The sequence below is a fragment of the Suillus fuscotomentosus genome (assembly GCF_016647785.1).
Source record: "Suillus fuscotomentosus strain FC203 chromosome Unknown F5891scaffold_35, whole genome shotgun sequence".
NCBI classification, from domain to species: Eukaryota; Fungi; Basidiomycota; class Agaricomycetes; order Boletales; family Suillaceae; genus Suillus; species Suillus fuscotomentosus.
The window spans coordinates 452,825-466,002 of NW_024539547.1; the positions used below are offsets into that span (position 1 = coordinate 452,825).

Sequence of the window (13,178 nt, forward strand, 5' to 3'; positions counted from 1 at the left end):
TACGAGAGCCAGGACTAAGATGAGCTTTTCGTAACTCAGAATCTTCACCAGGCGTGAATTGCGGCCTATGCCACTACGTTCTTGAGCAAGTTTCGCTTTAGCACTCTCGTAAGACGAGTCATTTGGTGATGATAAGTGCGCCTGGAGAATTCCTTCGAGAATGGCGCTTAAACCTGATTCTTCGGACATCTGGTTGTGCAGTGTGCACGGAACAACTACAACTTCGGGACCCGTGTAAGTCTTTAACGGAAGCTGTACCTGCGGGATTGGACTGTTTGGCAAAGGCTTCTGATCCAAACAACCTTTTCGAGATCGCAAATTTTAGACCGAAAGCCAACCGGAGCAGTCAGTGTTTCATGACCGCCATCTGTCCTCATAAACGGTAGCGCGACATTTTTTTCTGACAGTCCTTTGCGACATTTTGAAAGCCATGGATTCGGACTCAGACTCAGGCGAGGGAACCAGTGCAGTTCCCCGCGCGAACCGATTCAAGGTGCTTCAAATATTGTCGAGCTCATTCGCTTGATTAACCGCGCATCATTTAGCATCAATCATACAAGAAAAGCCTGAAGGAGGTCCATCTGCCATCTGCTCTTGACCTCACCAAGTTCGATCATGATATTTCGGTAAGTTTGAGGTTGGTCTCATCGATCCACGTGGATTGCTGAAGCAGGTCTAGGACAACGAATCCCATTTTTATCTAGCTCTTCAGCAATGGCGGCAGCTCAATCTCTCTCCAGCGTTTATTCAGTTCGCGAACAAGGTTGACTCGCTTTCAATATCTATGCCCATACTCTTGCATAACTGGAAGGATATCATTGACTTATGGAAAAGTGCCTTGGATGCATCAGACAATGAAGCTTTGATAGCTCTGCTTGAGTACGCCTCTCAATTTAACACCTGATTCAATATTCTCTAACCGTATGATTATTTAGCCTCCTGAATAAGCTAGCTCACGATCTACGAACCACACTTGCTCCATCATATGCAGATTTACTAGACGTCCTCTTGCGACTTCTGCCACAACCCATATCAGCACCCTCCCTTACAGCTCTCCTGGCGACACTCTCAGGACTATTCAGGTATCTTCTCGTACCGTCAATCAATCTCGATCTTTTGGACCAGACGTGGTCTTCTTTTCGCGCGGTGCTTCCAACGTGCAATTCTGATGTCCAGCGCGCCGCAGCCGAGGTTTGGGGTTCCGTACTCCGGCGGCTGAAGAGCGTTGCGAGGGAGAGAGCTGTAATTTTGATGGCAAAGAATTTAGAAGGCGTCGAGGATGCCAGCGCTTGGATGATGATCTTTGCATGCAAAGTGCGTATTGCTGCTCAAATTTAGGTGCTGATTTTAATACGCCTGCAGTCTATTTCCCAAACCTTACACACAAGTGCAGGATCATCGATAGCTTCTCTCATTGACTGCCACCTGACAAGTGATCGCCCTGAATTGTCGTATACACTCCTTCGGCGTGTGCTGACCGCCTTGATTCACCACTGCAATGGCCCGGAAGACTTTTCGGTTGTTGCGAGCCTCATCGTTGATCGCTTCTGTGCCGTATCGCAGACTGGTGGCGCGAATCACCAAGATCTTCAACGTGTCATGCAAATTACGTCTGTCATATGTGCAGTTCGTCAAGGATCGCGACTGTCTAGTATGTCGTCATTGTTTCTCAGTCTTGCGTAGCCGTTAAACTTTGTACCTGTAGCAAACCATCTAACACGACTTGCCTCAAGACTGGCTTCGCTGCCGCTTGATGTACCTCTGCATTCCGAAATCTTGAATTTTACGTCTTCACTTCTCACTGCTGGTGACATGTCAATGTCCACAGGGCCAGGACGTGCATTTGTCGCTCGGGCTCTTGGTGTTCCTTCCTTCGGCTTAATGCTCTGCGGTGTCCTTGCGGAGCTAGGATGGGGTGGTTGGAAGCTTGTCGGACTACCCGCCCTTCTCAAAGCAACCCCTACTCTCCTTCAGGCAGAGCACACCCTCACGTTGCGTCTTCTCGCATCTCTGCAACATTCCGGAAAGTTGGGCGAGGTCGATATCGTCTGGAAGCGAAGCGTCGATAGGTGGATACAAACCCACTTATCTAGCTGGGAAATTAGTGATGAGTCGGTGGATCACTTGTACGATATCATGAGTCTCTCCATATTCGTCGACTCACTGGCGCCCTTATTGGTGCCCATCATTGAACGCGCACTAAACACGCCGACACCCGAGGCGAATTGGCAAGCATCACATGCCAATGCGGCCTGGGTGATCGGAACATGCATGCAAGCTCTGTCTCGATGCAAATCAGCTTCCTGGGAAACGCAAGTGGATTTATCGGCCTGGACGGCAGAGATCGTGGAGCATTGGTCGTGGTCTGATAAAGTATTGATAGGTCTAGTCGCACTTCTCGAAGCATGGTAATTCCGTGACCTCATTCTGGTTTGTTCTTGCTGACACAAAATAGCCCTTCTTCATCTCAGTCTCTTCCAATCGCCCAAGTATATTCCCGTCTGCAATCACGGCTACTTTCCCCTTCTCGAACATTGCGTTCAAATGTCTTGGCATTATTGACATCGAAGATGGTCAAATCTTCTCCCGCAGAACACGAAGCGTTGAAGCGCTGTCTGCAGGGTGACGAAGTGTCCCTTGACATGCATGGCGTGCGCGAGCGCGTTCTTCGAATAGGCAGATTATACCAGGTCGTGAGAGATGATGGTTCACTTTCCGCTGATATCTGTATTCGGTGGCTTGTTTGTACGTATACCGTCCCATTTATGCAGGCACTTCGCTGATGTCATATTAGCTCAACTGAAGGTCAACTTACGACCGATATGGTCCCCAGCGTCACAAGCTCTCTCTTCCTTAGCCCAGAATTTTGGCGATGTCGTCTGGAATATCATATTCTCGGAGCTACAACAACCGCAGGGAGCCAATCAAATTCCTGACTGGCTGACTGCTACCAAGGATGATCAGAATGTCATGGATCCCTGGGAAGAAGAGCGATCTTGGAGGGACCCCACCGCACATCGGGTTCGGGGTGCTGCTGTAAGCTGGCTAGATACATTTCACCACCGCAAAATCATCGTTTCGGTAGGTCTTCTAGTTAGCACTTCAACTAGCGTCCTATTAACGATGTGACATAGGAACAAAAATCGTCTGATCGGTTTGATCCCGTCACGTTCGAAGCTCAGATCCTCCTCACTCTCGGACAATGTACATCTTTGGCGGAAAAACATAACCGCGAGTTGGTGACATACTTCATTTCAATCGCAAGTCCGGATGCTCTATCACGATTGCCGAAATATAAGCTTCAGGCGTGGTTGACGCTGTTCAGCAAGTTTAGCAATCCCAAGGCTCTGCACTCCACAAATACACTACGAGAACTGTACCTCTCCCTCCTATCCCATCCCGATCGGGAACTGCAAAAGGTATCCTTATCCTGTCTGCTCGCGTACAAGTCGCCCCACCTCCAGCATCACCAGGCGAAGTTAGGCTTACTCCTCGACGAAACAAAATGGAGAGACGAGTTGACGTCTTTGCATATGTCATCGATAGAGATCAAAGACCGGTCTCAAGTAGTGGATATCATCGTCCGTCTGTTATATGGCCTTATGTTGGAAAAGAAGGGTCGCTCTAGAGGCAGTGATCGTCGAGCTGCCGTGCTGACAGCACTCGCAGGATGCACAGACGAGGAGCTCTATCTTCTAGTGGATCTGATGTTGAAACCCATGCAAGCGGACAGCCATGCTCACCAGGACAACCTCTTCTCACTGCACCCTATTTCCTCAGACATCCCGTTAAAGCAGCAGTCTGGTTACCTGACTTTGTTGGGTGACGTGCTGAAGAACCTTGGGTCGAGATTAACCACATATTGGCCGGCTTTACTCGGGACCACACTTGATATAGTTGCTAATGCTCAGAATCATTTGTCGAATGTGACGGCAGTCGATGCGGATGGGCAGGTGGAAGATGAAGCAAACGAGGAGGAGAGCGAATCCGGAGAAGTATCCAATTCCAGAGTTTTGCGTTATTTAAGGCAGCAAGGCCTCAAGCGACTTGCAGAATTTTTCCGCTGCCCCGTCGAATTTGACTTCACGTCCTATCTCTCTGCATCATTTCCCGCTATTGTGGCTCCACGTCTGGAGTTATTGGATCAAGAAAATACACAAGCCCCTTCCGCGCTCCTGGAATTGTTCTATGTTTGGACCAGTCAGCCAGAATATTCGGTCCACCTCGTACAACACGACTCCCGTGTATTGCCGAAGGTTCTCGACTGCCTCGTGGCGGTTAACGTCAAACCAGCAGTGATCAACAGAGTCTTCGACATCGTAGAGCGCCTGCTGTCGTATTCCGCGGATGACAGTAAATTTTTGGATCTGCTTGTTCAGCCACATATATCGCAGTTGCTCAAGAACCTCACAACTTTGGTCGAACGCACAAAGGCTGATACAGCACTTTCAAGTCCAATCACACAACGTCAAATCAGCATACTTTCTGAGGTCGCTCGCTACGCTGAAGATTCTACGCAGGCTTTGACTCTTCTCGGCCTTCTCTCCCCTTTGCTACGCAAATCCAGCAGAATCATCTCTGAGAAAATCAAAGTCAAACTTCTTAGCACCCTCGGCCATATATTCCCTCTCCTAACTGAGCTGTCAGATTCCTCCTCCGTCGAATTCTCGAAGGCATATGAACTTCTTTCGCAGCTCTTTATGTCACTTCGCTTTACCGCCTCTCGACTCGCCCTTACTTCGGCATTCAATAAGCTCTCAGCGATTAATCCAAGTATTCAAGAGCTTGCAAGCCTGCTTGAATCACTTAATGCTTGCTCGTCGAAGCGGATTGACGAACCTGACTTTAATCGTCGGTTGACTGCGTTCACGCTGCTCAATGAGCAGAAGTACGCTACGTTATCATCTCGCGAATGGCTTCCTGTCCTTTCGAATGCTCTTTATTTTGTGCAGGATGCCGACGAGCTGGCCATTCGCAATAACGCCGCTTTCACAATCAGACGCTTCATCGACCTTACATGCGACCCATCAAATTCAGAATTCGAAGCACTTCTCATGCGAACTACTCTTCCGGCATTGAAGAACGCCTTGAAATCCAAGCACGAGCTTGTCCGTGCAGAGTCGCTTGGTGTTATCTCGTACGCAGTGTCAAAATGTGACAGAATCCCCTCCCTGCAGGAGATGCGTCCGCTCCTTGCTGGTGGTGACGAGGAAGCTAGTTTCTTCAGCAATATTCATCACATACAGATTCATCGTCGCACAAGAGCTTTGAGACGCCTTGCGGAGTACTGTGACGAGGGGGCCATGCGCAACAGAACATTAGTTGAGGTCTTCCTTCCGCTCGTCGAGCATTACATTGTCCCAACAGCATCGCTCGATCATCTCCTTGTCTCGGAAGCGATCAATTCGACTGGGCGCATTGCGAAACAGCTTGGGTGGAGTGCATACTCGGCCCTCGTGTACAAGTACATCCGGGCGTCAAAAGACAAGAGCGAAGGCGTCCGGGTTTACGTTCGTGCTTTGGTTGCGATTCTTGAAAACTTCCACTTTTCCATCGAAGAAGCTGTGCAGCAAGTTGACGCGTCTGCAGATGACATTGCGAATAGCGACCACGAGGAGTCGGTAGAGGAATCGCTGCCCATTCCACCAGCTGATAAACAGGACACCAAAAAAATTGCTGACGCTGTTCATACCCGTCTTCTACCTTCGCTTTTGGCTTACCTGTCTAATCGCGACGAGACAGAGGACTCCCTTCGCATTCCGATATCGATGGGTATCGCTAAGGTCGCCTTGCATTTACCCTCTGCCTCTAGAGATCTACAAGTAGGCAGGCTCCTAACGGTCCTCAGTCAGATATTGCGCAGCAAGTCACAAGATACCCGCGACCTCGTGCGAGATACGATTTGCAGGATAGCTGTCGCACTTGGTTCCCCTTATCTACCCATTCTGTTTCGGGAGCTCCGTGCAGCACTCCTGCGTGGACCGCAACTACATGTTCTAGCATTTGTAGTCCATGCAGTGCTTACCCATGTCACGTCTGCGCAGGGCAGCAATGATCCTGCCATTCAAGATCTGGATGAATGTGTCGCTGATATTGCCCATGTCTCCGCTGAAGTGGTTTTCGGAGAATCAGGAAAGGATGTCCAACATGAAGACTTCCGGACGAAAATGCGTGAAGTACGCAGTAGCTCTTCCAAGGGATTCGATTGCTTCGGGTTGGCTGCTCGTTACGTTTCTCCCAAACGCATTAGTGCGCTTCTCCTACCGCTGCGCTCTATCATCGCAGAAACGGGTTCCTTGAAGATCCTGCAGCAAGTTGACGAAGTTCTCAGACGTGTTGCCAGTGGACTCAATAGCAATGCAAGGCTCACACCTGCTGAATTGTTGATTCTGTGCCACACCCTGATCAGTCAAAATGCCAAATTCTTGCAGGAAGCTCCCAAACCCAAAGCTAGCAAGACTATCAAAAAAGCTGATGCTATCGTCCAGCGACAACGCCAAATCGTCGTGAACACTGATCATTATACAAATAATTCTTTCCGGTGAGCCTCGTATCATGCATCATGCATTCGCCGTATCTTTTTCACTCATTGGATTCCGCAGTTTTGTCGTCTTCGGTTTGGAGCTCTTCAATACTGCATTCCGACGCTCTCGATTTGACTTTCAGGACAAGCAGATCATCAATCGTTTAGACCCGCTTGTAAAGCTCATCGGAAATGCTCTGTATTCATCCTCGGAACCGGTCCTTATTGCTGCTTTCAAGGCATCAGCTAACATTCTTCAATGTCCACTCAAGTCAGTTTCATCGTCTGCACCAGTCATTGCCCGTCAAATACTGGCCATCGTCCGTTCTACTGGTAGTGGAGAGTCCGAAATTGCTCAGGCCGGTCTCAAGGCTCTGGCGAGTATACTACGAGAGTGCGAGGGCGCTCAGGTCAAAGAGAAAGATCTACTCTTCTTGATTGAATTGGTTTCACCCTACCTCGAGGACTTCGACAGGCAGAGCACCGTTTTTGCGTTACTGAGAGCTATTGTGGCACGACGATTGATTGTACCTGAGCTTTACGACGTTATGGCTGACGTATCCGCTATCTTGGTCACGTCACAAGCGACACAGACTCGCGAGTCCGCTCGATCCCTTCTTCTTCAGTTTCTCCTCGAATATCCTCAAGGCTCTGGAAGACTGCAGACCACCCTCGGTTTCTTTGCCCGAAATCTTTCGTATGAACATGCGTCAGGACGTTCCAGTGTTCTCGAACTCTTAGGTGCGCTTGTGAACAAGTTCGACTCTGCATTGCTGGCAAAACACGCGGAGATGATCTTCGTTGCCCTTGTACTCTGTCTTGCCAACGACGAGGATAAGTCTTGCAGAGAAGCTTCCGCATCAGTCCTTCAAAGCTTGATCAAGAGGTTGGGAGAGGACGAGAGAAAAGTACTTGTTGGTCATCTGCACGCGTGGGCCAGTCAACAAGGGCAAGCAAAACTTAGGGCGGTTGCGGTGCAGGTATACGGGCTCATCATCGACGCTTTACAGCGAGAGGCTTCTCCGCATGCCGCTGCCCTGTTCGCCGATGTTCAAGAGATCTTGGACGACAGCATTCAGTCGCTGACCCTGTTGGATGGCGATGGCGATGGCGATGGAAAAGACATGGATGTTGACGTGGAATGGCAACCGCCGTACCAGGCAATACTTGCTGTCTCGAAGCTCTTGCAGACCTTGCCTGACCATACGCTTGATGCGATAAAAACCACCCAGGACAAACTCGTCCCATACCTCCTCTTTCCACACGCTTGGGTACGCTCAGCAGCTTGTCGGCTGTTGGGCGTGTTCTTCGCATTTTACGGCCCTACCCCCACTCTCGAGAATTCGCACCTTACCCTCCAGTTGATGAAAGATATTGCAGAGAAGCTATGCACACAGTTGAAGAGCTCCAATCTCGACGCACCTCTTGGTCTACAGATTGTGAAGAACCTTTTCTTCGTAGGAAAACTATTCTGCACTGTCCCCTCTTCTTCGCCCTCCGGGAGTAATACCAACCACACAGCCGAGACGGACTCGGATGGTGGTGAAAGCGATGACTCCGCTGAACAATTAAAACCTACGCAAATGAGCCGAGAAAAAAGCTCTCAGGATCCCCTACCTTGGCTCTTCTCCAAGCTGTCGTATCAAGCTCGCTCAGCCCACATCGCACGGCGGAACCGCGGTAATGCCCCTGTGAGTTCGGTTAATGCCATCAAATCTAACTTTCTCTGACTTTCCTGTTTCAGAATCAAACAACCTGGTCGTTGGCTCCCTTGTCCATTCTGCGCTTCTTTGCTGCCATGGCGTCTCACATGGAGGCCACTCAACTTGAGCGGTTCTTGACGCACATACTTACACCTGTTTATCGGATAACGGAGGACGATACAATCCGGGATGCCGGAATGGGTATGCATTATACTTCTCAAGTTGGTCATATATTCATAGCATTGCAGAGGAGCTGAAAGTTACGGCCACCGAACTTCTTGACTTGCTTCAAAACAAAGTTGGCACGACGGTTTTTGCCAATACGTACAACCGCATCAGGCAGGGAGCATCTAGCATCCAGCAAGAAAGACGAGTAGCGCGGGCCACGAAGGTGGGTTGGGTTCTATTCATCTTGCACCAGTACTCATCACTTCGAGCAGGCGACCACCAACCCAGAAGCTGCTGCCAAACGGAAATTGGCTCGAAATGTAGGCAAGAAGGAAAGCCGGAAGAGAAAGAATCGTGCCTTTGCGTAAGTGATACAAAGAGCTGTTTATTCACAGACTAAGTCGGACGCCAATTTACAGCGACAGCAGAGGGAGGCTGAAGAGACAAAAAGAGGGAGAATAGTATCACTCATCCGAATCGTCAATAATTTATTTTACATTTCTTACATTGTTTGCTTATAACACTCAATTACATTGCTTGTTCTTTCTTTCTACCTGTTCTTGGCAACCAGAAGCCGCAGTTCACTTGATTGATGTCGGTGATGTGGAATAAGATCGGCTTGGATGTTGTTCAGACATAGGTCATAAGAGAATTTGTGTCATTTCAGGAACCGACCAAATCAGAAGCAGTGTAGATATATTAATATTTAATTAATTTAATTCTACCAGCGTTGTCGTCATCAGGTGTTGCCTGGTGTTGCACATCCGCGAAGGGAGGTTGCTGCCGCTAACAATGGATGATCGCGAGGCGCATGTGCAGTATACTTAGGATCTGGCAATGGACCCCCTCGCACTGTAGCAGTAAACATAGTTGTCTGAATAGTAAGTCCTTGGTGTCGGTAAGTAGGTCAGCTGTAGCAAACTACAGGGTTCCAAATGTTCATACCCAGATTGTGCATAAAAGTCGGTCTCTGATATGAGCATATGTCATATGGTAGTAGGATGCATTGATTTCGCCGCGATCGATCCTTGATTCCTTTTAAACGCATGCCGACCAGTGCGCCCCCTAGTGTCGCCAAGGAAAGATACAAGTTATTGAAGGAGGCACTGCATAGGAATGGCCCGCCTCGCTGGTTCCGAGCTTCTTAAAACAAAACGTCGGTGACCTATGCACATCGTTAGTGAAGCGCTTACTATTTCGCCCGTCAAGGATCTTCCATCACTAGTAGCTCCCCCGTGCTTGTGCAGAGGTTCATTTCGTTTAGGGTTAATTCGGGGACTGGGGTGCCAGGGAAGGTCGGGAGTAGATCAGTCATTGAGTCCGGAACAGTAGGGAGGGTATGTAGTGCGTCCAACTAGCAGCTTGTCCATATATAGTAATATTCTTGACGTTGCTTGCAAGATTGCACATAGTGAGCACTGAGGACGTGTGGGATACAGTGAGCTTTAGTAATACATGGTTTTATTCCAACATTAAACATGATACGATACGATGTGATGCGCGGGAATTATGACTGCTGACGTGCCACGCAGATGGGATTGAATGTTCAGATGGAGTAGGAGAAGTGGATATTCTGCGATTGAGACAATCATGAATACATGATATACGGGGGTACGGTTCATATCCATCGGCGGAGAGGTTTTCGATCGCTGGACCCATCCAAAATCGTCAGAAGATAGTCTGCTGGCATTCCAGATAGTATATAGTCGAATGCAAGGCTATTGGTGGATAGGTTCTTGCTAAAACCATAAAAAAACGGCACTCAGCACATAAAAGCAAGCCATCCTCCTACTGACGCTTCAGATTTATTTCAACCTATATCACATCCTCGCACATCATGCGTTTCTCCTCTGCGATTGTCCTCGCTATCGTCGCTGTATTGGCGGCATCAAGCTCTGCCACGCCCGTTGAGGGCTCTGCCACAGATAAATGTGTCACATGGTGCTTCGGTGACGGGGCTTGCGCTGGCTGTGAGTGGAAGCAGTGCGTAAGTATTGGTGATTTTTGGATTTGATGACATGACTCACCTGTATGACAGTTTTGGTTTTTATGCGCGGTGAGTCGTGTTTCTGCTTTCACATCAGTGCAGTATAGCTGTTGGCACTGACACGCGAGTTACTAGTAATATCTTGAGTTCATCAATGGGCCGTCAGGAAAACATCGATAGAGTGAGGGTGATTTTCATTTGATTTGGAAATGACACTTAAAGACGACAATAATATTGCGGTATAGATCAGTCCATGGTGCAGTGTCAGTGACTGTTGCTGAATCGCCGTAACGGATATGAACCTGTAGATCGTATATTTATACATATCTGCACCTAGTAATAAAAACACACCTATTTCACCCTTGTCCGAGTCTACTTTTGACTTTTCAAAAACGTTCGTCAAGATCTCAACTCGGGTAAGCGCGATGTGGACGGAAAAGCTTTACATGATTATCGTCTATAATCATCATGCGCCTGTGAACTTCTATACATTTCTAATTTGAGCATGTGTGCGCACGAGACACTATGTCGGTTAGCGGTAAATTGTTGATGATGGGTGCGACTGATTTTTGCATTACCAATAGTTAATGTACAGCTGTAACCATTGGTCGATTAACCATGTCATGAGAATTTTCAACTCATATGGAGGCTCGGAATTTTTGGAGATGACTTCCTCGAGGTGTCTTGAGTGCATTTGGTAGAAACACGAATGTTCTGGTAGTAGTTCCTGTTGAGATTCGAGGCATGCATCTTGCTGGGTATGGCATCGGCCCAGGCCCGAGCACTGAGCATACTCAGGCTGGTGGAGAATATGATTCAGACTGGTGGGTCTACATGTAATAGCACAAGTACGAGCGGCACTTACCGAAATAGACGAATCTCTGTTTTTCCACGGAATATTAATGACATTGAGATTGGCCTGGGCCCTGGACAGTGTCATAAGAGAATTTGTATCATTTCAGGAAGTGGAAACCGGCCAAATCAGAAGCAGTGTTTACCCAGCGTAACCGGTAGTTCTTGTTCATTTGCAAGCTTGTCGTCATCAGGTGTTGCACATCTGCGAAAGGAGGTTGCCACCGCTAACAATGGATATGATCGTGAGGCGCATGCGTATACTTAGGATCTGGGCCTGGCGGTGGACCCCTCGCACTCTAGCAGTAAAAATGACTGTCTGAATTGAGTAAGTCGTAGGTCGGCTGTAGCAAGCTACAAGGCAGTCTCAGATATGAGCATACAGTAATAGTCTCACTTGGCAGTACATGATGGTCGAGAAGTGAGTGTGGCACGGGCCCGACTGCACGTGCCACGTGGGAGTGAGGAGTGGTCCAGACTCCACAGAACCACAATTGTACACCAATATTTACGGCGTTGGCGTACAGCCATCTATGGACATGACCCATGCCTTGCCCTCTGACCACTATCGTGATCACTTGACAACATACTAAGATGGTGAGAGCAGAACGAAAATATGTCGACCTCATCCGGCAGAGTACCTTAGGCCTCTTCGCTAACTGGGATCCAGAGAACCCAATCAAGGTCAGCGATATCGCGTTGATATGATAGAAGGCGTACGCTGACTGAATGGCGCAGGTCGGATCGTACGGCCGTTTCGACCTTGATACATCACGATTCACTGTCCTCGGCAACATCTATGATCCAGAATTCCAAGTCCTACTCGATGCTGTCCATGGAAATTTCAAGATGTCAGACTATCCGCCAGAGTTGGATCCAGTAGAGCAGGATATGATTGTCACCTCCACGGGTGCTAGGAAGCATCTCTTTGATCCAGGGCCAAATGCGTGAGTGCAACTGAGAGGGTTTTGTCGTGTTATCGTTCTGACTGTCTGCTAGCAAGAAAGAGAACTTTAAAAGAGCTTCATTCAAGATGAATTTCAAGTTTCTCTCAGGCAAGCGAAGTGCTGTTCTCATCATGCACAAGCCCCGTCTGCAACATATTCCACGTAATAAAGTCCTCGACGTGCTATACAGAATACCAGAATTCAATGGTCTGTTCATCGTTCCATCAGTCTACAAGTGCCGCGCATGGTCCATCTATCTGTCAAGTAAACGTATGTTATTTCTGTTCCAGTCCGTGAATAGTTCTCATGTCCATAATCAAGTCGAAGAGATTGTTTCTATAGCACTTCTTCCGTCGAAGGTTGGCTTCGACCTTGAGTGGTGGTGCAGCTCGGATTCGGACTTCCTGCGCCAGGGCACCGACAAGGATAGCTTCGCTTCACCACTCTTCTCAGGAAAACAAAAACTACCGTTGATCCGACGTTATATGCGTGGTATGCCTGTACCAGACCCTGAACCAGGCGATAAATTGTGTGTTGCCTCTGTAGCATTTGACAGGTTGATCACGCTTACTGATTCGCAACATAGCTGGATAGATGGATGTCCAGGTTGGGAGCCCGTTGATGAGGATGGTTATGATGATCCTATATGGGAAGAGGTAATTTTCGATTTCTCCTTGGTTTCGGAAATCCTCACTTGGTGTTATTCCCGCAGGATTATGAGCCGAATGTCGCGAGAGTGTGGCGACGCATCATGTGTAAATCTTCCACGCAGTGGTGAATAATTTTACCACCTGATCTTCTTTGTGTATTGTAGCAAGGACAGGTATCACGGATTTTGTAGACAGACGAATTTGAACACTAGTATGTACGTTTCTCAGGATGTGGCTGTGCAAACTGCAACCGCAGCCAGAGATCGATCGGATCGTCAAATGAAGGTTTCAAATTCAAGTTGAATGTTGCATCAATGAACGTTGCTGCTTGCAAGTACTGCGGTATCA

The 13,178-nt window shown here is 48.4% G+C and overlaps 2 protein-coding genes across 2 annotated transcripts; both read left to right on the top strand.

Annotated features, from left to right (window-relative positions):
* Nucleotides 1–314: 314 nt before the first annotated feature.
* F5891DRAFT_1111345 (armadillo-type protein) lies at nucleotides 315–8,951 on the top strand. The gene is made up of 14 exons (XM_041363722.1): nucleotides 315–493; nucleotides 546–626; nucleotides 680–879; nucleotides 936–1,314; nucleotides 1,363–1,651; nucleotides 1,706–2,408; nucleotides 2,456–2,745; nucleotides 2,795–3,081; nucleotides 3,135–6,541; nucleotides 6,603–8,214; nucleotides 8,268–8,427; nucleotides 8,475–8,617; nucleotides 8,667–8,758; nucleotides 8,814–8,951. The coding sequence occupies exons 1-14, from the start codon at nucleotides 431–433 to the stop codon at nucleotides 8,854–8,856; spliced, it is 7,749 nt and encodes a 2,582-aa protein (XP_041224635.1). The 5' UTR covers nucleotides 315–430; the 3' UTR covers nucleotides 8,857–8,951.
* Nucleotides 8,952–11,827: 2,876 nt separating this feature from the next.
* Nucleotides 11,828–12,962, top strand: F5891DRAFT_954592 (uncharacterized protein; the record flags this gene model as incomplete). The annotated part of the gene is made up of 5 exons (XM_041375265.1): nucleotides 11,828–11,917; nucleotides 11,972–12,180; nucleotides 12,233–12,450; nucleotides 12,502–12,709; nucleotides 12,767–12,962. The coding sequence occupies 5 exons, from the start codon at nucleotides 11,828–11,830 to the stop codon at nucleotides 12,960–12,962; spliced, it is 921 nt and encodes a 306-aa protein (XP_041224636.1).
* Between the last annotated feature and the right edge of the window lie 216 nt (nucleotides 12,963–13,178).

What these genes read in the sequence shown, in the direction of transcription:
- F5891DRAFT_1111345 (XM_041363722.1), top strand. Translation starts at nt 431, where the DNA reads ATGGATTCGGACTCAGACTCAGGCGAGGGAACCAGTGCAGTTCCCCGC. An exon ending in GTCGCACTTCTCGAAGCATG is followed by an intron (nt 2,409 to 2,455) that starts GTAATTCCGTGA and finishes GACACAAAATAG; the next exon opens with CCCTTCTTCATCTCAGTCTC. An exon ending in GGAACCGCGGTAATGCCCCT is followed by an intron (nt 8,215 to 8,267) that starts GTGAGTTCGGTT and finishes TTCCTGTTTCAG; the next exon opens with AATCAAACAACCTGGTCGTT.